At 46.5% G+C, this 27,383-nt stretch overlaps 2 protein-coding genes across 4 annotated transcripts in view; both read right to left on the bottom strand.

Moving 5' to 3' along the window:
- Positions 1 to 62: 62 nt before the first annotated feature.
- Positions 63 to 15,512, bottom strand: TMEM168 (transmembrane protein 168). 2 transcript variants are annotated; one of them, XM_061562851.1, is made up of 7 exons: positions 15,352 to 15,512; positions 12,472 to 13,097; positions 8,851 to 9,259; positions 6,604 to 6,960; positions 5,213 to 5,355; positions 3,776 to 4,050; positions 63 to 3,015 (listed from the first exon to the last, which is right to left on the bottom strand). In XM_061562851.1, exons 2-7 carry the CDS (start codon positions 12,897 to 12,899, stop codon positions 2,426 to 2,428), a joined length of 2,202 nt encoding a protein of 733 aa, XP_061418835.1. In that variant the 5' UTR covers positions 12,900 to 13,097; positions 15,352 to 15,512; the 3' UTR covers positions 63 to 2,425. The 2 variants fall into 2 exon arrangements, with proteins under 2 accessions (XP_061418835.1, XP_061418834.1); XM_061562850.1 differs by having other exon boundaries at positions 63 to 3,048.
- A 4,210-nt stretch (positions 15,513 to 19,722) lies between these two features.
- Positions 19,723 to 27,383, bottom strand: part of BMT2 (base methyltransferase of 25S rRNA 2 homolog) — a 34,986-nt gene continuing 27,325 nt past the window's right edge. For both annotated transcript variants that reach the window (XM_061562853.1, XM_061562855.1), the window contains exons 6-7: positions 23,715 to 24,046; positions 19,723 to 22,638 (exon numbers count right to left, since the gene is read on the bottom strand). In XM_061562853.1, the coding sequence (XP_061418837.1) occupies positions 22,296 to 22,638; positions 23,715 to 24,046 (675 nt within the window). In that variant the 3' untranslated portion in view covers positions 19,723 to 22,295. The remainder of the gene's footprint in view (positions 22,639 to 23,714; positions 24,047 to 27,383) is intronic.

A 27,383-nucleotide genomic window follows, 5' to 3' on the forward strand; every position in this document is an offset into this window, starting at 1 on the left:
AGAATGGGATATTTTACAATGTTAACCACATTTGCACATTTTAAAATATACCACAAAAGCAATCATTGTCCGTAACCTTTATTCCAGGGCACAAACCATTCACAACACACACCGGGTACATGAGATCCAAAACCGTGAAGGCTCAACTCACATCAAGTCCAACCAGTCCGAGAACATTTCGTTAAATTAATTTTGTAACCTTAGCACTTTTTCAAAACGGGTATTTGTCAAAAACATTTTTTTACAAAGTGCTGCTTGGTCAACTGCACAACGTTTAGACTGGAGGCCCTGTTTTTAAGGTGGGGGGGGGGGGGGGGGAATGCCTTCATGGCTTATCCAGCAACCATGTCACACTATGGCCTGCTCCAGAGGAGACTTTAACGTGATCTTTTAACGCAGGGGCGGGAAGCCTTTTCCTTACCGAGGGCCGAGTACAACTTTAAGATATCTTTGGCGGCCAGTCAACTCATAAGCACGATTCATTCACTCGTCACTGCAAGAGGCCCTTGCGATAACTGTGGCTGAGTACACGAGATTTAGAAAGTGTTGTAGCCAGGTTTAAATTATCGATTAGCCTGACTTAAGAGGAGTAGAGTAACATTAAAACATATTTTCGGGCTGCTTCCAAGTGGTAGGCCATTCGCCCCTGTGGCCGTGGGCCAGATTAAATGACGGTTCTCAACCCACGTTTTATCACGTGTGTACTGTATGCTGAACATCTTTCGCACCGTACGTAGCTTATTGGAGGTGCGGGGGGGGGACATGCGCAGACGCAGCGGTCAATAACCCCACACGGTAGTGAGCCACTCCCCTCGTCGGTGGCATTCACCACAGTGCAAAAGGAGCTATTTGTTGGAAAAGGGGAAAAACTTGGCCTGAAGAAGAAACGAGGTCAACCGGTGGACAAGTTGTGTTCCCAAGATGCACAGTTTAAAGACAGGATCAGTATGTATGTGAGCGGCGTGTGCGTTTATCAATGATAAATAATTGTAAAAAATATAAACAAAGTAACCTCCATCGATGGAGTGAAGAATCTTTTTTTCATATATATTGGCACTTTTAGAATTTGGAGTCTATCGCTTGCAAGCCGCATTGTACAGCCTCACTTTTGCCTTGGGATTTTGTTTGGTATAAAGATGATAATTATTTAATGGGAATGTGAGACATCTCCTGGCAAGTGCACTTTGATTAATAACTAAGTGGTGCTATTAAAACCTTTACGTGTAGCAAACATCCAATGGCAAGAATATTAATGACATTCAGCGTGACGCTTCCGCCTTTTGACTTGCGATTTTAAAATGCATCAGAACTTTTGCCTTAACAAAAGGAGCCTCGGTGCCAAACACAAGTTGAAATTGTATTTTAAAAAAAGTTTAATCGCCCCTACAACGTAATATCCTGAAAGCATTTTCGGTAAAATATATTTTCTCAAACGCTTAGTGTTAACGCATGTATGTATGCATGCTGAACTTCTTTCGCGCCGTACGTAGCTAACCGTGCTAATCAGAGGTTAATGCCGGGGAAAAGGGCTGCTTTCACGTAAGGGTATGACCAATTGTGGATTAATTTAACGCCACTAAAAAGTGATGCATTGTAACATGATTTTGAAATAAAGTGGCAAATGTCAGATTAATTATAACTCGGGCAAAAAAATGGAACTGATAGCATTTGTTGCAAACCTACTTACCAATTTGGTGGTATATTTTGATTTATAAAAGCCCCACCATATTCTTACAAAAAAAAACAACAAAAGCAACCGCAACAAAAAACCAGTCATAGTAATTATTGTGCAGGGGACAAAGGAATATAATGAATAATACAAAACACAAAAACCCAACCACGCAATGTGTGATACGTGCAACACCTAAGGCTTTGCAAAAACAAGAAAGTGTTTAATTAGTCCTGCTTATGTGTGCCGCAGTGCAGTCGCTGGAACTATGCAATGAAACAAGCCTTGAGCCTGCCTTCTTAATTTGAATGAGATGGCCTCCGTAATTTTTATTTTCTTAACGCAGCACACTGTTGACGTGACCGCGGGTCTGAACATAGACCACAACAGACGCAAATTACAAACGCGCCGATTTTAAATACCAACAACTCCATTAAAAAGATAACCCTTCGGTGACTTCACTCCTTAAAACTTGTACAGAACAAACAAGTGCAGGCCAATTTATTCTTTGCGAGGAAGGATGGAAGAGGACTAATGTAGAAGAGCCCCGATTCTTTTGCAGCTGAACATCATGTTCTTAACATGAATTAATGACGGACAACATGAAAACTGCAAACAGAAAAAGATGAATCCGGCACGGTGACAAAAAAAACGTGCTTGTAACCAGTGTCCAAGTGCTCCCCCCCCCCGCTCCCTGATAACGCCAGGTGCCGCGCGACGACGGTGACGACGACGACCTCCTTAAAAATTGCACGCTCACGACTTGACGAGCTTGAAGCCATGTCCCGTGTCGAGCGCCGCCGGCGGGAACCAGCGCAGCTTGATGCGCCGGAAGCAACGCGAGCAAACCTCGCACAGCACGCCCAGGCCCAGCCCCAGGCCGAAGCCGCCCAGCCGGTCGCAGCAGGCGCACGACGCCGCTCGCACCAGCGGCCTGAGCGGGCGCGGGAAGTACGCCGATCCGGCGGCGGCGTCCTCCGGCACCCGCATGCGGTAGTCGCCCCACGAGGAGGACACGCCGTAGACGGCGCCCGCGCTGCCGCACTTCTCCTCCCACGTGGCGGCGCCGCCGCCGCAGTTGAAGTCGACCCAGCGGCGCGTGAACTCGCCCGGGAGCGAGGCGCCCGCGCCGTCCATCGTCACGACCGCGTCCGCGTCGCTCGCCGTCCGGAAGATGACGGCCGCCTGCACGGCGACGAAGCCCTGCGGGCCGGCGAGGCGACGCACATCGCGTGCCCACTGGGCGCCGCTCTCGCAGTCGAGCACCACGATGAGGCGACACGGGTGGGGCCCGCTCCGCTCCTTCCACCACTCGAGCAGGGTCTCCAGCTTCAGAGATTCTCCCCCTGCAGAATATCCACCGCTGGATGACGGCCTCCCTATACAGCGTGGGTCGTGAGGGTTTATTTGAACTAGTTCACGGCGCCGATCGACACAGGTTGGTCAAGGCGTGCAGGATATACACGGTAGCATAGCAGTACACAACAACAACAGTGGATTTTGTTGCACTGCCCACAAAGTTGTTGGGGCAAGGCAGCCTTGAGCCAAAACATTACAAAAAACATTGCACACACCTTACCCCACCACAGATGACCTGCCTAGTGACTGGCGTATCCATCATTTATGTCGCTGGGTGGAAAGAGGTAGTGGGATTTTAAAAAACCTACCCATTATTTCGACTGCCGTGCCAGGAGAACACAGAGAACCGGCGATCTCTGATAAGTCCTGTGCGCTAAACCATTACACCACGGCAGCAATCGTCTACACCTTGAGAACCAGATTTAAAACATCGGCAGCTGAAATCCAGCTTCAAACCCAGGTCCCAGGAGCAGTGCCAGCTCATCTCTCCGACCTCCGAGTCGCCCGAATTAATTTTAAATCAGTTCGCTGAATCATCTACAACAGGGGTCCCGGCAACCAAAATAACAAGAGCCATTTTTTTTTCGAATTCGGTAACAAAAAAATATTTCAAGAGCAGCACCGAGACGGTAACAAAACAACAACAGTCCTTAAATAGCCGCATGCGGCTCCGGAGGCGCAGTTTGCCGACCCCCTGACCTACAACATCATCATCATCATGGCACACCACGTCGTCGGGAAACTCACCTGCCAGCGCCCAGTCTCCCGTGCTGTGCGTGTGCCCGCTGTAGTAGAGGATGTAAGTGTCGTGCCGCGGCCCGTCCTGCGTGCGCATGTCGAAGAAGGTGCGCAGCTTCGCCTGCAGGTACTCGAGCGTGAGGCCGCTCGTGCAGTAGTCGCAGCCAAACGTCTCCACCATGTGGTGCGCAAAGAAACGCTGCACCGTGTGCAGCGTGCCCGTCGAGCGCACGTTCAGGCTCTCCACCAGCTCAGGCGGCAGCAGCAGAGGCTGCCCGTCCGGGCTGGCGCACGCACGGAACCAAAGGAGGTTACGGGGGGGATTAGAAGTTGTCGGTCGTCAACACAGCTGGTGACGAATAATAGACTAAGAATCGTCAACGACTACTTTTGCTCTGGACGCCCCGACATTCTGCCTCTCGAAGGTCGGAAACCTCCTAAAAGCGACGCCCATTATGACATGGCTCATGATGTTCATGTCACCAAGCCCACTCCATCACCAACTAACATTGCACAATGTTGGGCCTTATGAATGCGGCAAAGGGATCTCGAGGTCAAAAAAAAAAGGAAATTGCCATAAGAAGTGTTGCTTTTGAGCAGAGGCTCCATGTCAACTTCTCAACAAAGAGTGGATGAGCTTTCTCATTCGCAGCCCCAAGTCTGCAATACCCTCCCACTCCACATCCGACAAATCGACTCCATCACATTGTTCAATATAAACTAAAGACCTTTTTATTCATCCAGGCATATGCTGATGAATTGGACCTTTCACCGATCGGTATAAATTAAACTTTTGGCACTCCACCGCCCCATCCTGTGAAGGTTTCCCGGCTTGAGTGAGACAAGTTGGGATTGTGGTCTGGTATGCGAAGACCTAACGGACTAACTTCTCTGTTGTGATTACTTTGTTTTGTTGTGTGTGCATTTTGTTTTTGAGCCATTTCTTGATTTGCTTTTTCATTTTTTTCTGAGGGTTTTTATTTTGCTCGGGAGTAGCTGTCCATTGTATTTGGCCCTTGTATATAATTAGCGTTGTGAGAACAGCGTTGTGAATGACGCTATTGTTTGAAGTGGGTGTAAACAACAGCTCTCTCTACTTTGTTGACATTAGGGCGACAGTTTGAATATTCATAAACAAAAGAGAGAACCACGAGTAATACAGTAGCTACTCTTAGGCTTTTTTTCGGTAAAGTCACGTAGGTAAAAAAAAAAAAGTAAAAAAATTATAGAAATAAAATAATTACGTTATAAAAATATTTATTTTAATAGTAATTGAAATAAAATATTTATTTTATTAAAATAATTATTTCATTTCTATTATTATTTCTATTATTTGTATTATTACATTTGTATTATTTCTTTTTACCTACGTGACTCGACCGAAAAAACCTAAGAGTGTGAATCCTTGCAGTCACGAAAGCTTAAAATCTAGAATTAATACAGTACCTGCAGTAGGCAGTCGGGATGATGAGTGCGTAACCCACACAGGTTCCCCCGAGGCAGCTGCCAAGCTCGTGGAAGAGGCCAAAGAGGAGCGATTCCAGCGGCAGGATGATCAGGAAAGCAGCCATGAAAGTGCCGTTGTGTGCCTGCAATGCCATGCCACCGCAAACACACCACCACCGCCACATTTAAACTCACATTTGCAGTTCTATAAAAAAAAAAAAGAGGCAACCAAAATAGGTTGCCCGCTACTTTCAAGAAGCGACATCGAATGGCCCAGCTCAGTTTGTAACTCTCATGAGAAATCTAGTTGCTGCGTCTTATCATCTACATTGTCATCAGACACTATCCACTGCTGGATGAAGGCCTCCACAAGCAGTCGCCACCTCTCACGGTCCTGCGATACGACAATGCACTGGTTTCGATTTAAAGCTTTCGTGACTGCATGGATTCATATTCTTGGTTCTTTCAGTAAAGTCACGTAGAAGGGAAATAATAAAAAGAAAACATAATAAGATAAAATTCTCACGACGTTTCAGCCACAACGCAAGCAGCCGTCCTGTGCCCGCGTTGTGGCCGAAACGTCGTGAGAATTTTATCTTATTAGGTTTGATTTTTATTATTTTATTATTTCCCTTCTCCGTGACTTTACCGAAAGAACCAAGAATAAGAATAAAAATGCACTGGTAGAAAACTTTTGTTATTTATTCACGTTGGTATTTCGCTTTTTCTAACCAAGTTAAAATACAAATGTACAAAAGCACTCTCACCTGTTCTCAAATGATCCTCATCTACCTTCAATGACGGCTCTCAGTATTCAAAATCTGATGTTTTCCAGTTAGAAGAACATATGCCCCATATTATTAGATAATATACATTATTTAGGTTGCAAACGGGTAAAGATGCCGCCCTTGCATCTACCTACTCGCACCACTGCTGATGGAAAGGCCTCCACTGCAGGGAGCTCTAGAGGTATTTGGCCTACTCTACCCACACTTTACCCCACCACACGTGACCTGCCAATTGACTGTGGCACACCCATTCGTACTGCTCGGTGGACAGAGGCGGGAAGGGGAGGGAATTTAAGAAACTTGCACCATTGCTGCAACTGCTGAGTCGGCAGATCAAATCGAATCGGCGACCTTAAATTGCAAGTCCAGCATGCTAACCGTTACACCGCGGGCAACAACCCCATTACATTCATGTACAACTTATTTCGCACCGTACGTAGCCAACCGTGCTAATCGGAGGTGCGTGGGGAAGGACAACCAAACACAAAAAAGCAGTTCCAGTTCAGTACATTGGTTCTGTCCGTGAAACGAAACACATTAACAATTTGCAAACTGCATAAAAATGTATCACAGCGCAACCCGACCACCACATCTCCCCTTTACCTGCCAGCACACGGCCCCCAGCAGAGAGGTGGACATGAGGGCCCCGAACACCAGGCGCTCGGCCACCAGGCAGAAGTGACGCATGCCACGCGATGCCATCACGCCGTCGAGCCCCTTGCCGCTGGCGCGCAGCAGCGTGTACGCGCCCAGGCAGTCCGTCAGCTTGTTGTGGAAGGCCCAGAGCGACGCCACCAGCGCCAGGTGGCAGCCCAGCCACAGGATGCCAAACACCACGAAGCCCGGGATGACGATGTACCAGCGGTGCAGGTCGGCGAGAGCGCAGGCCGACAGCGCCAGGAAGAACAGCTCGGTCGCAGCCAGTGCCAGCACCGAGAGGCGACGCAAGCTGTTGCGCATCTATGGTTGGGGGGGAGGGGGGCGTCGCATCCACGGACACGCATCAGGAATTAATTTTCTTGGTTCTTTCGGTAAAGTCACGTAGAAGGAAAATAATAAAATAATAAAAATAAAACATAATAAAATAATTCTCACGACGTTTCGGCCACAACGCAAGCAGCCGTCTTCAGGTGGAGAGCAGGTCTGTCGAGGAGACAGACTCTGTCTGTCTACTTCTACGTGACTTTACCGAAAGAACCAAGAAGATGAATCCCTGCAGTCACGAAAGCTTTAAATCGAAACACATCAGGAAGTTTCGCGCACTGGGGCGGTCCAGTGGCTCGGCGAGATGATGTTTTGTGTGTACGTTGTATTGAGAACTTCTTTTGCACCGTACGTAGTTAACCGTGCTATTCGGAGGTGCGGGGTGGGAAGAACAAAAAAGCACCGAGCCATCAGCCGCCCGTGAACAGACTGGGTTCTCGAGTGTCGCGAGTTGATGGTCCCGGGCTGATCGCCAATAACTACATGTAGAAAAACGTCACACAGATTTCACTAAATTTGGCTTCGTCCATTTCTGAGAAATGAATATGTTGGTTTTAATGACGTGCGACACTTCTCAGGGCATTTCAAAGTTGCGCGCTTAGTGGGTAAAGAAGCCTGTTACATTCACGATTAGTTCCGCAATGTTATCTTTGGGCACCAGTCTCCAACAGAGCTCTCCAATACTCGCTGCCAGAGCTCCATTTAGAGACGTTTTTGACTTCAGGCACAGAGCTAACAAAGCCATCGTTACATAATTTGGAGTCAAAAAGTTAAAACAGAACAAGCTGCACTCCCGTGAGCCGCTTTGAGCACGGCACCAACCAAACATTCCCGGTGCAAGTGGCGAACGGCAAAGCGTGAATATTACACGACTTGCATCTCCCATAGGACCGGCCTGAAGCGTTTGTTAAGTGTTACAAATTTCGTCTAATAATGTTGCTTCACAACAATGCTTTATATCTGTTGCCCCGTTTAACATAAGCAGCGGAGATGGACACATTCAAAAACGTTCCAGCATTTAACATGAAGCTAGGAGCAGAAAAGTTGGACCTATAGATCGCAGCATTTATGATCATCATCGTCAGCGACTGGCTAGCCACTGCCACTGAAGGGAGCTCATTGCTCAGTCTCCTTGGTTGAAGAATGGAGCATAAAAAATCCAATAAGATCAATCCTGACGCGCGCACACATGTTACGCATGTATTCTGAACTTAAAAACCCATAGGGAAATTAACAAATGGTTATACCTCCAGCGCATGTACTGTTCATTGTGTTAATCCAATGCTGGGTGAGGGCCTTCCCATGCCTTTCGGGACATCATATTTGACCATACTTCAGGACACTGGTCAGTGTGGTCTGAAGTTGGGGAGAACTGCAAAACAATTGATTCTGCAGCACTTGCCATTCACAGTTAACTGTAATGGTTTCATGTGGCGCCTAAGGCTACTAGTGGCAGCAACATTCACCATCATCCTATTGAAGACACAATTTTATAACCATTATGTTGACATTGTAATGTGTTTACCCTATATTGCATTGCATTTGTATTGATCTCTAGATGAAATGCTTTTATTGATCTTCTTCTGAATAATTACTGACCGTTTTTATTGCTTATATATTACTGTTACTGTTGTATTTCTGAAGCGCCTTGTAACGATTTGTTGTGACGGCCACGATACCTAAAAAAAGATTGTTTGATTAAAGATTGATAGATAAGTAAAACACCATTGCTATATCCAATCACGACCCTGACTAGCGACAACTCATCGAATCGCAACCGTGGGTGAAATAATTCAACCTCTAAATCGGTATTAGCGGCACTGCAGGCTTGAACGGGGAGGGCACCGGCAAGCGCCGGGCAATCACCTGCAGGTACGGCTGCCAGCGCTCCGTCACCGACAGGCCGCAGAAGTACAGATCGAGCAGTGGGCCGGCTACGAGGCGGCCAAAGAAGCAGCCCAACGCGTACGGGTTCACGGAGACGCCCAGCGACGGGAAGAAGAGCAGCGCCGTGAGCAGGCTGAACGCCACCAGGTTGAGGGGCGCCAAGAAAGACTTCATGCGCAGGTCGGCGATGCAGAGGCCAACGGCGCACGCAAGCAGCACCACGTTGGCGCACTGCGGCGCCAGCATGGCCGTGCTCGCCACCGAGAAGCCGAGCAGCTGCAGCAGCTCGGCGCCAGTGACAAGCGTCGGCGTGCGGCGAGTGTAGCCGCAGACGCGCTCCACTAGGGCCCACAGCAGCTTGAGGGCCACGCTGGTCAGCAGCAGGTACCTGGGGAACAGCGGTGGCGGACGAACGTCAGCGGAAGGCCTGTTTGTTGGTGCCGTGCTCAAAGCGGCTCACGGGAGTGCAGCTTGTTGTTTGAACTTTTTTTTTTGGCTCCGAATTATGTAACGATGGCACTGTTAGCTCTGTGCCTCAAGTCAAAGATGTCTCTAAATGGAGCTCTGGCAGCGAGTAGTGGAGAGCTCTGTTGGAGACTGGCGCCCAAAGATGGCATTGCGGAACTACTTGTGAATGCACTCTTAACAGGCCTCTTTACCCACTATGAATGTATTCCGTTGCAGTCAACTCTCGATTGGCCTACATCCAACAACATCTGCAAATGATGGGAAAACCCATCACAACGGTGGAACGTGTACAGGCTGGAAACAAATACTAACAGATATGAGTTGGTGGCTGAAACCAGTGGTTCTCAACCGGGGTTACGTGGACCCCTAGGGGTAAGTGGCAATGTCCCAGGGGGTACGCGAGGTGATTTATAAATGTGTGAAATTATATCAAACATGAGTCATTGGTGTTTGAATCTGGCAATATAAAATAACTACGGTAACATTTAAATCCATAAGGTAACATAGAACGATATAACAGACATTTAGAAACTCATTGATCGCGAACAATGTGGTTTCCAAGAGTAACTAACAGGCCCAAACAAATTAACTCGTGCAACGAGTGTCTACTAGCTAGTTCGGATAATTAGCTAAATTGACAATTGGTTAAAAACATACTGATGTGAATTATTCATACCTTCATTTCTCAGAAACATGTTGGGTTGAAACAAAATTCAACACGGGGTTACAGTAGCCAAACAAAAGTTGAGAACCACTGGTTGAAACAATCGCAGAGCCACATTCCACTCTTGTGGTAGTGGTCTGAACGAAGGTAAGAGCAATGTATATGTAATGTGCCGATCACATGACATGCATGTCGTTAAACCTTCTCTATTAGCCGGGTTGCAGATTAACCATGCTCATTTGGAGCACCCTTCACGTGCTGCGCTGGTTCTCTATTTAGTTGTACCTCACTTGTGAATGGGCCAATGACTCAGTGCCCGCGTCAACAAGTAAACCTGTTACATTAAGAGGAAATAGAAACATACGACACATTCTCTGTTTTAACCCTGATGCCATGTCATTTACTTATCTTTTTCAATATCTGTATATTTTTTTCGAGCAACAGCTCTCCTGGCTATGCCCAGGATAATCAAGAGTTGACTGTAAATGTTTTGCCCACAGGAGCAGCTCCGAGTTGAAGTTAAAACAGAGCAACGTTTGTGCAACAATGCTGCTTTGTACATGTCCAGCCCTTTGGTCAATCCACTGCTGGATGAGGGCCTTCCCCCATGCCATACAGGTTGCGGGGGTTATTGGCTAAACTGGGTGGAGCCTTCTTCTTGGTTCTTTCGGTAAAGTCACGTAGAAGGAAAGTAATAAAATAATAAAAATAAAACATAATAAAAATAATTCTCACGACGTTTCGGCCACAACGCAAGCAGCCGTCCTCAGGTGAAAACCAGGTCTGTCGAGGCGATAGCGTCTGAATGAAACAGCACCATGCTTGGAGCATATATTTAAGCTGGGTTGGATGGGAGGGAAAGGGCGCCTTGACAAAATAATTTGCATATCAAGAGGTATTTAGCATATTTATGGGTTGTGGCCGAAACGTCATGAGAATTATTTTATTATGTTTTATTTTTATTATTTTATTACTTCCCTTCTACGTGACTTTACCGAAAGAACCAAGAAGATGAATCCCTGCAGTCACGAAAGCTTTAAATTGGGTGGAGCCTGTATAGCGCTGGCCTGGGTGATCACCATGCACAAGCAGGATGTCATAGGTTGCGTGGAAATGTGGAAGGTGGTGCAGAGACATCGATTGTTGTATTTTCCTTCTCGATCTCCCAATGTTGACTCACCTTCAGTGGCCCACACTGGTCATCGTGGACGAGTGAATGCAGGGAGCCTTAACATGTTGCTTATAACAATGATCGTATCTTTGTTGCTCAATTTTAATGAGCTGCAAGGCTACACACAATTGCAGTGTTTCATACAGATTAATGTACAGCAGGTGTAATTATTACCACACTTGCACTATAAAAGCCGGCCACTGGGGTTCGATTCCTGGCCATGGCTAACATCAGCGACGATTGATATCTGAACCTGGTCTGGGCCCACCCTTCTCAAAACCCGTCGTACACTGGCCAGCGTGGTGAAGTAGAGTAAAGTAGAGCCAAACAACCGCTGGCTGACGTAGTGTACGGAAAGCCTTTATCCAGCAAAGGATCGAAGTGAGGTACGACACTTGAAGAGAGCACCAAGCTAAGAGTAGAACATTTTCAAAGCTTAAATTCAACTTTCATCGTGAGTCACTCTGTCGTTAGATTGCTTGAAGAAAGCTTCCCCATTCTCAGTTGCCAGCCATTACGCCTTATGTGTCCCAACTTATAGGGCAGGTGTGTCCTCCATGCTCACTGCATATGCAGAGCTCAACACGTTAACATCACATACGTGGCAAGTATTTGAAGTTATGTTTGCCTTGTGGGCGTTGCACATTTTTTATGTATTTATTCAAACAAGCGTATACTGTATGTATAATTAATCAAAACATTGGCATCATGAGGCTAACCACAGCACTATTAAATTTTAAAGACATTACTTTGTGCACATTTTACTTGACGTGGATGGCCTTGCGATGCTCACTACGTGTCAATTAAAAGACTAGGCTGACGACATCGTACATTAATGACAGTACAGGAGGGAAATACTAAATATGTAAAGATGCATCAATTCATGAACTAAAACCAGTTCCTATGCTCGATACATTTATGGTACAGATGACATCCCAAGACAGCATTGATATTTGATCATCTTTACAAGAGTTATCGTGACCCCCCCCCCCCCAGATAGACGGATAGGCAGAAGGGATAGACGGACAAAGCTAATACATTATCGCTCACAACCTGAGTTAGCCCTCTGCATTGACCCTCCCCATATAAGGGGAACTGTCAACCCAGAGGACCTAACCCAGCTCATTATCCGTTCCCCCCCCTCCCGCCACATTCACCCTCCGTGTATGCCCCCTTCTGTAAGTGCCCGACATAAAATGTATTTGAAAAAATAAATTCAACCCGTGTTAGAACGCGACAAAAATAGTTGGGGCGATGGGGCGGCACAGCGAGGCACATCCGGCTCCGCCGTTCTTACCTCGTGGCCTCCTCCTTCACGTCCAGCGCCGCGTCCTTGGTGTCCAGCAGCGCCAGCAGGCCAAGCAGGAAGCCGAACCACAGGTTAGCGAGGCTCCCGCCGGCACGCTCCATGGAGAAGTAGTAGCAGAGCACGCACGCGAGCGCCAGCACGAGCAGGCCGAGCACGAACAGCACGAGCAGCAGCGCGTTGTCCGTGCGCTCCCAGCGCGCAAACAGCCCCACGCACACGGCAACCAGCAGCGTCACGTCAGCCAGGAGGCCCAGGTACCGCACCGACGCGCGCATTCCTGCCGCGTCGCCACTGCCAGCTCGGCCCGCGCCGCCGTCGTCGCCGCCCGCTGCCGCCATGCCAGGCGTTGCGTCCTGCAGCTTGGTCATGAGGGCGCGCAGGCAGTGGCTGACCAGGTAGCGGGGAGACCGCAACATGGACGCCAGCTGCGGTGGCTTAGCGGCGATCCAGATTGCATAACCCGCGTCCGTGAGGTGCCCTCACTTTGGCTGCTGGTGTGCTTTTTGTTGCTGTGGTTGTGTTGGAGGGGTCTTTTGTTGTTGTTTAATTCGTTTTTAAGATTCGGCGGCTTCAGTCCACCATGATCGCGTGGTGGCCCCAAGGTTCCTTTGCGACTGAAAATGCAAAACGCGTTATTTCGGTGATAAAAAGGTGAATATGAACAGAGGTGGCTGGATGGCTCAGGACAGAAATACGGAGTCGGCACCGTTAAGATCCCAGGCTCAAACATGGGTTTCAGTCACCCATGATTTAACCAAGTCCTAAAATGATGGTCTCATTAGCACAACCACAAAGTATATAAAATATTAGACTTAATTTTTAATAAAAACATTTTTTTTAAAGAAAAGTGCAACGAATGTCTAGGAAAAATACAATCACTTAAGGGATATTATAAGAATTTCTGTAAAAAAAATGCGCTCCTGCCAGTCACTCTCTAACAAAGTAGATGCGCTGGTCTGTGAAAAAGAGTTATGAACGGTGACGTTTAGCCAATAGATGTAATGTAAAACGAACCTGAAGCACATCAATCGTTCAACTAAATGCGCTGCTAATCCCTTGACACGCGCAGCCTTGCAGAAATATCTACAGCTGATTAATTTATGTGGGATATTGATAGGAATCTGAAAACCACGAAACCACAGCTATTGTTTACGCAATTGTATTTTTACACGCTTTTATTTAACTCACTCTGTCTGTTGTTGTCGTTGTATCCTCAAATCTTGTAACTCAATTTTAACCCACTTCCCAATGTGGTATCGACTGCAAACTTGGAGTCTTTCCATTACTAGTATGGTACATTTTATTAAAGCGTGTTTAAAAAAAAGTGCTTTTAAATATTACTTATTTTTTGTTAAACTCTACCACAGAGGCATGCAATATGACTAAGCCACACTTTACCCAATCCCACCAGGTTGAGCCTGTATAGTGCTTGGATAGGCAACCACCGTGCATAAAAGGGGTTATAGGCTGCGGAGCAAAGTGGACAGCAAACAGCCGTGCAGCAACATAGATCGTTGTGACTCTATTACTCTGCTCACATGTCTATGCCCCATAGCTTCACGAACCCGCACCGACCGGCCCGATATGAAGTCAAATAATCCCAGAGGGTGAGGAGGGCCGCGCTAAGTTGTTGTGAAATTTACAAGAGGGTTGTACAAAGTCAACAGGTTATCAACGGCCACTACTGTCAACATGACCACACCTCAACATTGATTCCTTCCGTCTGCTACAATTGTGCGTCAATTGTTCGACAATTGACGTACACAAATGTACCGGGTCCGTGAATGTATTCCAACACTGTGGTTGATTAAGTGGCAGTTAAAATACAAACTAAACTATGTTTATTTTACCAGGTAAGGCTCCACTGAGTTATTCATGTATAGCTCTTTTTCAGAAGCGACCTGGCCACATATGATAGCACAATTAAGTGGCTTATAACGTGCAAATGTAAAGCAGCCACTCTAAACGCACGTTTGATTTTAAATGTGGAGGGAAAAACCGGAGGACCTAGAAAAAAATTCCACGCGAACACGGTGAGAGAAAGAGAGACACCACAAACTCGAAATATACAGCAGCAGGCGTCAGTATCGGGATCAAACCCACGACCTCCTGTATACCAGGCGAAGTAGTTAACATCTCGGGTTAAAGTGGAGCGGCGGCTCAGTGGTTAGCGCACTGCAGTACGAACTTGAGCTAAATTCCCTGTCACGGCTAACATCAGATCCAAGTGATACCTCACCCGCTCCTGCGCTCCCCTGTCCACCAACCCGCAATGACCAGCGTGGTGAAGTATGGTCAAACAACCCTCTGATGATCAACATGGCGTGGGGGAGGCCTTCATCCAGCAGTGGAGTGTCAAATGGATCTATATTATTAGACAGCTGTAGAAGCAGCAGTTACGAGTGAAAATCAATACTTCAGCACAATACACGTAACTATAGCAGTTATATTGTGCGCTCTTAATAGTGCATTTATTATGCTTCCAGCGATACAATGACATTAATAAACACTCCAAAAATAAATTATAATAATATGACAATATACATATTTAACAATGCTATAATTATACAACAGGCACACGTAAAATAATTACTCTACAATAAAACAACTCTTGCGGCATTTCGAAAGAATTTGAACCGGGAAGTAAAGCTTTGAACCAAGCGCATAGTAAATCATCTTATCACGACCTCTACCGAGGGAAAAACGACTATAGTATAAGGTAATCTGAATAAAATAAATCGATTATAATTTGTATCAAAGTGAGATTAACGGCAACTCGGATAGATAGGCCACGTACTGTGGGCCTCGGGCAGTGGGTAGCACTTACTGTCGAACAGACCGCTTTGTTTCGCGTGACCATGCGCCTACCGTGACAACGATGCCGCTGATGTTGTTGTTGATGTTGACGACGACGACGACAGCAGAGGTCAGCTCGGGTTAATTGACGATAATTATTAATTAGCGCCTTACAGTGGAACCCCCATGTACAGTAGAGTGGCTGCCTCGGCCGCGTCTTCCGGCAGAGATCTACTGCTTCTGGAAGATGACTCTGCCTCTTCTGGAAGATAACTCTGCATCTTCTGGAAGATGACCCTGCCTCTTCTGGAAGATGACTCTGCCTCTTCTGGAAGAAAACTCTGCCTCTTCTGGAAGATGACTCTGCCTCTTCTGGAAGATGACTCTGCCTCTTCTGGAAGATAACTCTGCCTCTTCTGGAAGATAATCTGCTTCTTCTGGAAGATGTCTCTAACTCTTCTGGAAGATGACTGTGCCTCTTCTGGAATGCTCTGCCTCTTCTGGAAGATGACACTGGCACTTCCGGAAGAAAACTCTAGCACTTCTGGCAGGTCTCCACCTCTTCTGGAAGATGACTCTGCCTCTTCTGGAAGATGACTCTGCCTCTTCTGGAAGATGACTCTGCCTCTTCTGGAAGATGACTCTGCCTCTTCTGGAAGATGACACTGGCACTTCCGGAAGAAGACTCTAGCACTTCTGGCAGATCTCCGCCTCTTCTGGAAGAAATCTCTGCCTCTTCTGGAAGATCACTCTGCCTCTTCTGGAAGATGTCTATAACTCTTCTGGAAGTTGACTCTGCCTCTTCTGGAAGATGACTCTGCCTCTTCTGGAAGGTGACACTGGCACTTCCGGAAGAAGACTCGAGCACTTCTGGCAGGTCTCCACCTTCTTCACCTGAAGACGGCTGCTTGCGTTGTAGCCGAAACGTCGTGAGAATTATCTTATTTTATTATGTTTTATTTTTATTATTTTATTACTTCCCTTCTACGTGACTTTACCGAAAGAACCAAGAAGAGGTCTCCACCTCTTCTGGAAGATGACTCTGCCTCTTCTGGAAGCTGTCTCTAACTCTTCTGGCAGATCTCTCTAACTCTTCTGGAAGATGCATCTGCCTCTTCCGGGAGAACGTTCATCCTACAAAGTCCCACCTCAGGGGAGAGACACGAACTCTACAAATGTGTGCCCGTTTTGAAACTGTTGTACGCCGTATGGACCTGAAAATTAAATTTCCCTGTACCAGAATATGGGCAAACCAGGGCCTCTGGTTACCCTCTGGTAATCACGTGTTTGGTAACACACGGTCACCCTTCCACGTTCAGGGAAAAAAAATTAACCCGTAAAAAACAAAGCTTTTCACTATAAATCCTTTATATGCGTGGCGGCTAGAGTCCTCTCGTCCTCTGGCTTGAGATGGCTGCCACCTATGGGTCAGATGATTGTCTGGCACCATTAAGCAATTGGTAATTAAATATTTTAAAAAAATTCCCTAGTGTCAAATTTTGGACAAATTTTTCACGAAAATTAATTGTCACGCACAACAGGTCTGTGTGCAAAATGTCAGCTCGATTGGATCACGGGAAGTGGGTTAAAAAACGACCGAAAGATTTGCACGGTCGTAAGCAAGCAAGCACGCAAGCAAGCAAGCAAACTTAATATAAAGGATTAAATAAAGCACCTCACACGTTTGCTTTGATTTTTTTTTGCATAAATTGTAGAATTTAACTCGTGGGCTTTCGCGACCAACGTTATGATTGAGTTGATTTTAAAACGTTTGTCGTAAACCCTCCTCCACCCGACACAGCCAATTAACCAGGGGCGGTTTCTTCATTAGGGCGATTGGGCGACGCACCACCAATGTCATTGAACCACAGAGTCACGCTAGCCGTCACTGCAGCCTCTGGATATAGTCCAATCAGCGTCATGTCACGTTCTGTGGAGTACCGCCTCTTTTTGGGCGATTTCACTCCGGCTGAGAATCGCCCCGAGTGGCCCCATAGATTCTAGATTTGAAGCTTTCGTGACTGCAAGGATTCATAATCTTAGGTTTTTTCGGTAAAGTCACGTACCTACGTACCTACGTGACTTTACCGAAAAAACCTAAGCTTATGGCCCCATAGACTTACATTCAAAGATGTTTTTTTTCGAACGGCGGGCGCTGCAATGCATTCTCTATGGCTTCCGGGAGGGCTCGCACTAACGTGCTTACGTCATCATACGTAAGCACGTTTCAGTCAACAATATTATTTGTCGCCACCTAGTGGAATATTTAATAAAATAAACTGAGTGGATTGTAATAAGTGAGTATAGAAACAAACAAGATGTATTGTAAGAGTTACTTTATTTTTAATTAATATTAAAGAAGTGAAGTTGCCTTTACATGCTTAAGCTGTTAATTTATCCATTGCATGAGTGGACCTTATCCTTATCAATCATCCAGACATTTGCCCCCCCTGAGAGATTTTGCAGGAGCCGCCACTGCAATTAACGGAGTCGTTACGTCAACAAAAGTGCCAACAATGAGCATGCGTACAAAGTGTTAGTGCGTCAGCACCACCCGTGTGTTTGAGAGTGATGTGACATTTAACAATTGGGTATGCCGCACCGTCGATAGACCCTACTTTCACGACACACATTCTACTACTTACACGATCTCCACAAAAAACGATTGTCACAGAATGTTTCTCATTGATAATTATGATTAATTAGCTTGTTTTGCTCGTCCTAGGACGGAAGCTGTAATATTTACGAAAAATTGAGCAGAGTATAATTGTATCTTGTGTAAATTTAATGGCAGTGAATCTTGCACAAAACTGTCATCAAACACCTCACTTCATGTCACTGTAGCACTGTTAATAACCGACCTTCATTCAGACGCTGTCTCACCGACAGACCTGGTCTTCACCTGATGACGGCTGCTTGCGTTGTGGCCGAAACGTCGTGAGAATTATTTTATTATGTTTTATTTTTATTATTTTTATTGTTTCCATTCTACGTGACTTTACCGAAAGAACCAAGAAGATGAATCCCTGCAGTCACGAAAGCTTTAAATCGAAATTTGACCTTCAATTTGTTCAAATTCACTGCGGATACTTTATTCTCTTCTGCTTTCGGTCGCTGGGGTTGAAATAAATTGGAATTCGATACAATATCTGGAAAATCACCAAGAAATGTCCATTTTACCATCATGTAGAAGCATCAATTAGACTTACCTTTGGTCTCAAGTGCTGAAGAAATAAATAAAGACACCAAATCCACTTTGTTGCTGCGTAGAATTATTTATTAGATTCATTTTCAATAAAGAAACGTCAAACTTAAAGCGATTTTTTTTTAATTTCCGCTCGACCTTCCGCTTGAGTGCAAAAATCCACCCGCTCATGAATATTAATGACGTGGTAACGTCACTCGCGTTACACACAAACATTCTTGGCTCATTGTCGGAGTAATACAATGTCTGCCCAGGAAAGCCCGAGTCTCCGGGCTCTTTTCTTTCAGGAGGGTCCTGCCAAGTTTTGGCAGTCGGGGGTTGACGATTGCTTAGCATGTGTGAAAGAGCTTCATAGCTCATCGGATTCCTACAGTATAAATAAACATTCCGATTCTGATTGCAGTGTGCATTCTAATTGAGTAATTTCCAGGTCGTCATAAAAGTACCCAAATTTAGCAAATTTGGGCCACGTCTGCACATGACAAAATTATTTTTCCGAATTACGCCACAGGGTCTTTTTGTCATGCTTATTAACACCCAGTGCTAACCAGGGCAGCCACTGGATTCGAACCACGTACCTCTTGCAACAAGCGACGAATATGCAACCACGAGGCCACGTCACCACCCTACGACTGCTTGGCGCACATCACTTTGTTGCCATAATGAAATCCAATTCGTAATCGTCTGTGCAGAATATAGTAGATGCTATTTCACGTTCCACCAGTTGATGGCAATGCAATTACTGAAAAATGATCATGCTGCCTTCCAACCAGGCACTTATTTAAAATGGGAAAATCAGGCGTGCAGACCTGGTGTATGCATTACTCTCTCAACCGAGTTGGACAAAATTACGAAAAGCTACTTTGGACAAGTGCTGTGCTACAATTCGTGAATATAACAAAATTAGAGCTCTTTGTCAATCGACCGATGGATCAACCACCTACCCCCGCGCCGTCAGCCATGGTCGTCGTTTTGACTTTTGACCATACTTCACCATGCTTGTTTTTTGTGGATTGATTAAAAGGAGTGGCCCAATACCAGTTAGCAGCTGCTGCTGCTGCTGTGAATTCAATTCGGGTCGCGATGTTCACATCAAACAAAAATACGCGAACCACTCCAACCACGGCTTAAAAAAAATAAGAAACGCACAAATTCACGCTCCCGTAATTTTCAGGAGCGTTGTTTTATTCAAGTGATTTATAAGAAGCATCTCAAAAATAAACCACGCGCACTTCCTCTTTTACACTTGGCACTTTTATTTAACATCTAAAAAAAACAAATGTCATGTCAAGGTAACACAGATTTAAATTCTATTCTAACACGCCGGTTTTTTTTTTAGCCGTGGCACATGTTTATATGCCAGAGGTCCTACCGGTCTTATCAAACTTAACAAAACACCTTTTTTTTCACGAAACTGTATCAGCATTGACATGTGAACAGATGTCAAATTTATACACATTTGGTTTGAAAATGAAAAGCAAATCTAGCTGCAATTTTTTCTCTTAAACATATAATGACACATTGCTCTCACCAATGTTAACAACCAATCCTTTAACTCTTAATGATACGTTTATGCATACTGAAGTGAACAAACGACTGTTATCACTAATTCCCCCCCACCCCCAACAATTATTTTAAGAATAATAATGACAAAGGACACAACGAGATGACCTGTGCAAATTTTTCACCGTTTCCCCAATTAACACGGTGTGGCTATTTGGACTATCATTAGAATGCCAGTTGTATGCAGCTGTCGTAAAGCATGCACCCTCCCTCTTTAATGTGCAAAATGAAGAAAATAGTGTTTTTGAAACACATTTAGCATGTTGCATACTGCACAGATCTCAATATCGTGCGTAACGCTCCCACCCCCCCCCCCGCCCAATGTATCATGGAAAAATACCCGCAGCTCAGAACGCTACTTTCAGATGCAATAGTTGTTAGACCAGCTAAGAAATATCGTGTCAGCAGCCATGTGTGATTGGTCCAAACATGCCAAGGTGAGGGGGGGGTAACCTGGCCGAAACCTAAACCTGTGAGATGGAAGAGAAAGGTAATGTAGCTTTGCACAGCTGGATTTGGATGTCCGCTTGTGAAACCAGATGGGAGATAATCGTTTTATTTACCGTTCTGCACGAGACCTGGTGAACTGTACCTTTGTAAGGGCAGTGCGGCGTTTCTTGTTGTCATAAATGCAGGCCCATTCATTTTTAAGTTGGGCTTCCAGCACACAATTTTCCTACACTTGCATTGACAGTTATATAAATGTGATGATAATCCAATGAGTCATGGGCCATTGCGTATTTGGCGCCAGAGCTCAGTCCAAATTAAAAAAAATGTTTTGAAAAGGAAACTGTTAAATTATTCAGTACCATGTTTACAAGCAGGTCTTCTGTACAGAAAAGAGATCATTTCAATGGCTTGTCACCTGGTTACACAACACATGATTTACTTAATTGCACATTAAGAGCACTGGTTTAGCATTTGCTGGGTAAATGGGGACACGAGCGAGCTGTTAAAAATCACCTCTTCATCCCAGTCCTCACTCAACGAAGGTCATCTCATGTGAGCCGAGGTGAATCCAAAAATACTGCAAATCTCCTTTGCCCAACCCAGCATAAAAAAATACGCTGCCCCCTAATCTAGTATACCTAGTATACAAACAAACCTAGCATCACAATATGGATTTTCCTAATTGAGTACGGCACGCTGAATTGGAAAAAAACACACGTGCGCCGCACCATAGCTGAAAAATATTCCACTTAAAAATGGTATTTTGAAAACTATCGGCTGTAGGTTTCTCACCTCTGCCAGGCGTTTCCTCATTTCAGTGCTTGTTGATTGTGTTCATCAGACGGCCAGCCCGAATTGGCCGTGTGGAACGAATAAATACGTTGTGCATCAATGCAATGCGGGCCTTTCAGTGACCTGCGTTCTTCATTTCCATAACGAGCAGCAGGTTGAACACCAAAAGCATCGTCTTGTAGTGGGACGTACGTACATCTCTGAAAGCACCACCATCGCAAGAGGCTGCTGCCAGCAGAGGACTGTGCAATTTAAAGAGAAACCTTTCAAACGACAAACCCATAAAGTATAAAGAGGGGGGCAGGGGAACCTTGAAAGTGCACCGACACACAAAAAGGCTCTCAAAAATCTCCTGGGCTTTGCAGTAAAAATTCTTATTTGTATATTTATTGCTTTGAATTTCAAAATGTTTAGCATGGTGGGTGGACAGAAGGGAACGACCATTGTCAGGAGCTTCTGTTTGTTTGCAAATGTGACCCTGCAGAATCTTTAAGACTTTGGCCACCACAACATCCCACAGCTTCATCTCTCAACTCGCAGACTTAAAGTGCTGCCTCTACTTTGTTTAAAGGCTAACAAAATTGCTGGCAGGGAAACAAAAGTGGCGCATTTTTATAACCTGCCCCGATTTCACGCACGGCAAAACTAAACGCAGAGATAATGAAAGAACCAGAGGACACGTCGTAGATGTGAAAATAAGCAAAAAAACATACATAAAGTGAAAACATCAAAAACAAGTCTAACATCTATATTTAGGCAAGGTAAACAATAGCAAACGGTGTAAAAATATTAGAAAACTGGCTACAAAAAGAAAAACTCTCATAAACCTTCTTCGGCTCCACTCTACTCTTACAACTTTCTTCCTATCGGAAGAAGAACACCATAACTCTTTCTGCTGCGGTGGAAGAAGGCAGCTGTATAAAGCACAATGACCAAGGGGAGAGAGGGGTGCGCGCATGAACAGAGAAGGCACCCACCTCCCCCGTCTACCCCGCCTCCTCTCGCATCAGGCCAATAGCAGGATGGGATCATCCATTTCGTGGAACTGCAACGAGCTCGCCTGGCTCTCCTCCGAGTCCGAGTCGTTGAGGCTCGCCGGAAAAGCGGCCAGATCCGGGAGCTCGGAGAAGCCGTCTGCCAAGAGCCTGTCCTCAAAGAGCGACCGCGCCGAGGGGTGTTCACCAAGGCCCATTTCGCCGCCCCCGTTCTCCCCGCGCTCCGTGTCCTCCCACGTGAAGTCCTGCGGGATGTACAGCATCTCCGGGTAGTTGTGGCTAAGCAGGTCGCTCGAATGCTGGTTGGTGACCTTCCTGAAGGCCATCAAGTGCATGTGCGAGGCCTTCACGTATCTGTCAGGACAACGGCAAAGGGGGGGAGGGGGGGGGAGAAGTGGAAATTACATCTCAAGAAGGAGCTATGGACTTTAGATGAGCTTAAAAATCGCTGCACATTGTTCATGTCATGTTCACAATGGCAGATCTCTGCACAGAAATAAGAAATGCACCATAGCACGTTAGGGGTAATGCAGCAACGTCAACTTTTGTATTGTACTTTTAATCTCTCACAATCTACGTTCCACATATACAACAGGCGTCAGGGTCGGGATCGAACCCAAAACCTCCTGCATACCAAGGAAGGTAGTTAACATTTCGCCACCGTGGGTGCCACGGTGGCGATGTATGACTGCAGTGAGCAAACAGCATTGAGCAGGGTAGTGGGTGAACACTGCAAATGACCCAAACCTCACTTTGGCAACGTCCCCACAAGACCACGTACAGCGTGATCACTCACAAAGCGTTAACAAGCCGTTTGCGTACTGCATGAGTTAAAATCCTCCAGCAAGAATATTTCTCATGCAAGACCTAAGGACGGTGAATATATATAAAAGGTGGTCATATTCAAAATGTTTGATGATTGAGTTTGTTTATTATGGATATTGGTCGCGAAAGCCTACGTGTCAAACTTGTTTCCCGTTGTTAAATCATGCCTAACCATGACATTATTAGCCTAATCGAAGGATGTTTAGAGATTCACATTCTGCGCCTAAATGTATATGCGTCGATACAATTAGATATATTTATAATTACCCAGAATGTGTTTGGTTTCGTCAGGTCTTATAAGCCAAGCCGGCTTGGGCCTGGATAGTGATGGGAATGACAACTAGCATGTATGAAAAAAAAATAAGGTGATGTAGGTTGCTGCAGGGCAACGTCGTCTACGGACGACAATACAGTAAAATACTTTATTATACTGTACAATGCTACCACATCTACGTTTGCCACCTACAAAATAAATAACCATCATGGCCAAACTATGACGTGGGGAGGCCCTGACCCAGCAGTGGATTAACACGAGGCGCTCTGCGAGGACAAAACACGAGGCCGCGAAAGGGTAACGGACGTGCGGCGTTGGCGGGGGCGGCTACCTCCAGCGCTTGAATCCCAGCGCCTCGATCGCCAGACGCCAGCTGCGCACCATGCCCGCGTGGCGACCCGCGTGGCTCGAGTCGGGCGTGACGATGAGCAGCAGGCCGTCCGGCGCCAGCAGGCCGTGGGCCGTCTGGCAGCAGAGCCAGCGCTGGCACGGCGACGGGAAGTAGGAGAGCAGCAGCGAGAAGACGACCGTGTGGAAGAGCTCGCGCGGCAGCGAGCGCACCACGGGGCCCGGCAGCTGCCGCAGGAAGGCGTCCTGGCTCTCGGGCGCCAGCTGCAGCGGCGCGTCCAACTGCAGGTTGAGGAAGTCGCAGCGGAAGACGCTCTGCGGAGAGAGCGTGGCGCAGGTGAAAGGACCGTCGCGCTACTTGTATGTCAATTCTTCTTCAACGACATCTGGCCCATCGTCTGATGAAGCTGGTTGTTGTAATCGCCACGTCACGGACTTAAAATGGTAAATGTTGTGGGTTTACTCTCCAGCACACCGGTGTGCTTGGAGTATTAACGAATTGGCACGTTCTGTTTACGTGACAAACCTTACTAATTGGCTGTGTCGGGTGGTGCCGGTTTTAAAGATGCATTTATATTTACGCGTTATAACCAAAAAACCTTCATTACAGATATTGATTATTTGTAGGCTGCATATGAGCAAATACATGTATGTTAAACTTCTTTCGCACCGTACGTTGCAAACCATGCTAATCGGAGGTACAGACGAAGGATAACAAATTAAACACAAAAAGCAGTTCCAAAGAAATTTGTTTTTAATCTCGATTATTTAAAAGTGCATAGCTCCAGTAGGCTTCCTAATATCGGAAGAGCGTTCCAGACGACCGCAGAAGCATATCTGAAAGGACACGATGCAGTCCGATCCTCTCAGACCTCAGAAGCTAAGCATGAGTGAGCCTGGTGAAGGCTTGGATGAGCAACCACCATGCACAAAACGGGTGTTACAGGCTGCAGGCTACGTTGTGGGCGGCGGGGGGCAGAGGAGATAAAGATATCGTCGTCCTGTACTTCAATTGCTCATGCCTCACAGCCAGCATGGTGTGGGGAGGCCCTCATTCAGCAGTGGATTTACAAAAGAGCCATAAACATTTGGCCATAACTGATAATAAATCAAGCACGAACAATCAGAGAAACAAAACAATTAAAATAAAAGTCTTCCCCATCCTGATCTGGAAAGCTCGCAACTTGGAGCTCAGCAACCACCACTTCAAGTCGATGGTACACATCGCAATTAGACACGGAGTGAACGCTCAAGAGAGTGCACGGCCGGTGGGTGTTTGTGGCTAAAGCGAAGAGTGGGGGGATTGCCATACGTCACCCGTGCGAATGGATGGCAACTGTGGACACAGCTGTAGCAGTGACATTGTGGTGAAGGTGAAACGAAGCTTTCGTTGTAAATTTAGTTTCGGCATCAATTACCTTCCATTGACAGAAAAGCTCAAGAGCATATCACTGTCCAGTGTGGAGAACTTGACCAAACTAGCCGAGATTCGAGGTGGCTTCTTCTTGCAATGGACTGAACTTAGCCCTTTGTTAAGCAAAGGCAATTTCGTACAATGATTTGCTGATGTGTGTGTTTAAGCGAACGCATAAAAATAACAGAGGCATGCACGCTGCATTGGGCGTTTTGTTCTCTATTCAATGGTGCCGTCAGTAGAATCTGTGACAGTCTTCCCCCTTAAACTTGTCAAAAATGTTTTGAAGCACACAGGATAATGGCACATTTCCACTGAGAAATGATAAATGACATTCAACTAAGAGATACCGAACATTTCCGCTCCAGGGGTGGCGAGTGATACCGTCAAGAAGCTCTTAACGGCAAGGCGGCGTGACGGAACGTGTTGACAGAGCGGACACAACACCCCGTGCCACTTTATTACCACGTCCTAAAGGACAAACTTCCATCATGTGGCACGTCTGCCGCTGGTCAACCACAACCCGGTGAACCCAAAAGTACTTGACGTGCAACGATGTAGCACACAGTGTACTAAGTGACCAGGGACAACTTTGGCAATGCAAGACCGTGTGCACGTGCGTGTGTGCGTGTTTATGGAGTAAGAGGAGAGGTAGTGTAACGGTTCGTGCGCTGTGCTACAAACTCAGCGACCCGAAATTGATTCCCACTCCCAACATCGGTGATGGAATTTTTGAAATCGTTCTGGGTTTCCCCTAGGTTGACTCAGACTCAAATGAGTACCTTATGCGGTGTGTAAAAAACATACCCACTAGGTCTCCCAAAGGCGGACGGGTGTGGCGCTGACCACCTACTCCCTCGTGTGCCATGCCAGCCTTCATAGGTGCTCACTAACAGCACTCGCCCCAACAGTCTGTTAAGGCATCGTTGCATGTCGCCGTGTGCGGAACTTACCTGGCCAAGGCACGCCACGCGACGTCCTGCCAGGATGCAGTACCAGCCCCGGGGTAAAGGGGGCAAGAAGGGGGACCCACACGAGGACCCCCAGAGGGGGGGCTGAGGGGACCCCGGGCTGGAGGAGGAACCTACGCGTGAGTCCGAAAAGAGAAGTGGCCGAGGGTGGAGGAAGCCCCGCACAGGGGGATAAAAAACCGATCCTCGGTGGGGATCGGGAGCGAGAATTGCGGTGAAGACGCTACGCCCAAGCCTGAAGAGGAGGGGGAGAGTAGGGTGGTTACCCCGTGGCGTGTGTTAGGTTAACTAGATCGGTGGGTTACCACCGTAGCTAACCGGGTAAAGGGGCCGCTACCCCTTTGTGTTAATGTTAATATACGTGTTGCCTCCAGAGCTCGACTGAGTCTCCGTTACACCCACCACAAAAGGCTGTACAGGGATCTTTGTTATCTTTGTTTGTTTATGGAGTGTGGGGAGCGGTACCATAGTAATTATCACACTGCGCCTGGAACCGAGCAAGCCTAAATTCGATTCCCAGGTATGGTTAACATCAGCTGTAATTATTTGAACCGGTTCAGCCCTGGGTCTTAACGAGGTCGTCTCAGCTTTCAATGAGTACCTGATGCAGTGTTACAAACATCAGTATTGGGCAGACAAAGGTGTCCGGGGCATTGCTCTGGTCACACCACCACCTCTTGTGTGCAGTGCCGGCCTTAATTAGGTGTTCGCGAACACCATTTGACCCAAGAGGCTATGGTAGGCTGCACGGGGGATGGCTTTTATTTTTGTGCGCCACAGTAGCGAGATGTTAACTACCTTGCCTGGTATGCAGGAGGTTGTGAGTTCAATCCCAACCCTGGCCGCATGTATATTTGGAGTTTGCATGTTCTCTCCGTGGTCGAGTGGATTTTTCTCTGGGTCCTCCAATTTTTTCTCTCCACATTTAGAACGAACAAGCGTTTAAGAGTATTTGGCTGGTATACATTTCCACACAATAAGCCACTTCGTTGAGCTATCGTTTGAGGCCAGGTCACTTCTAAAAAACAGCTATATAGCTCAGTGGGCCTTTCCTGGTAAAATTTAAATAGTTTCATGGTTTAGTTTTTTTGTTTATGGAGTGGTGAGACTGCACAAATTCACAGCTGGTGAAGCGCCAGGGTAGCGTGCCCATCACCTCGCGTGAGCATCAAAAGAGAATAATATACCGCATCGTCACCGCACCTGGACACTCGGTGCAGCAGAGAACAAAAAAATATAATTTGCACCTAAAAATAGCGCTGCAGAA

This window comes from Lethenteron reissneri, chromosome 30 (assembly GCF_015708825.2).
Source record: "Lethenteron reissneri isolate LAM-NWPU_2019-01 chromosome 30, ASM1570882v1, whole genome shotgun sequence".
NCBI lineage: Eukaryota > Metazoa > Chordata > Hyperoartia > Petromyzontiformes > Petromyzontidae > Lethenteron > Lethenteron reissneri.

What these genes read in the sequence shown, in the direction of transcription:
- TMEM168 (XM_061562850.1), bottom strand. Translation starts at nt 12,899, where the DNA reads ATGTTGCGGTCTCCCCGCTACCTGGTCAGCCACTGCCTGCGCGCCCTC. An exon ending in GTGAAGGAGGAGGCCACGAG is followed by an intron (nt 9,260 to 12,471) that starts GTAAGAACGGCG and finishes GCTGTTCCCCAG; the next exon opens with GTACCTGCTGCTGACCAGCG. An exon ending in ATCCCGACTGCCTACTGCAG is followed by an intron (nt 4,051 to 5,212) that starts GTACTGTATTAA and finishes TGCGTGCGCCAG; the next exon opens with CCCGGACGGGCAGCCTCTGC.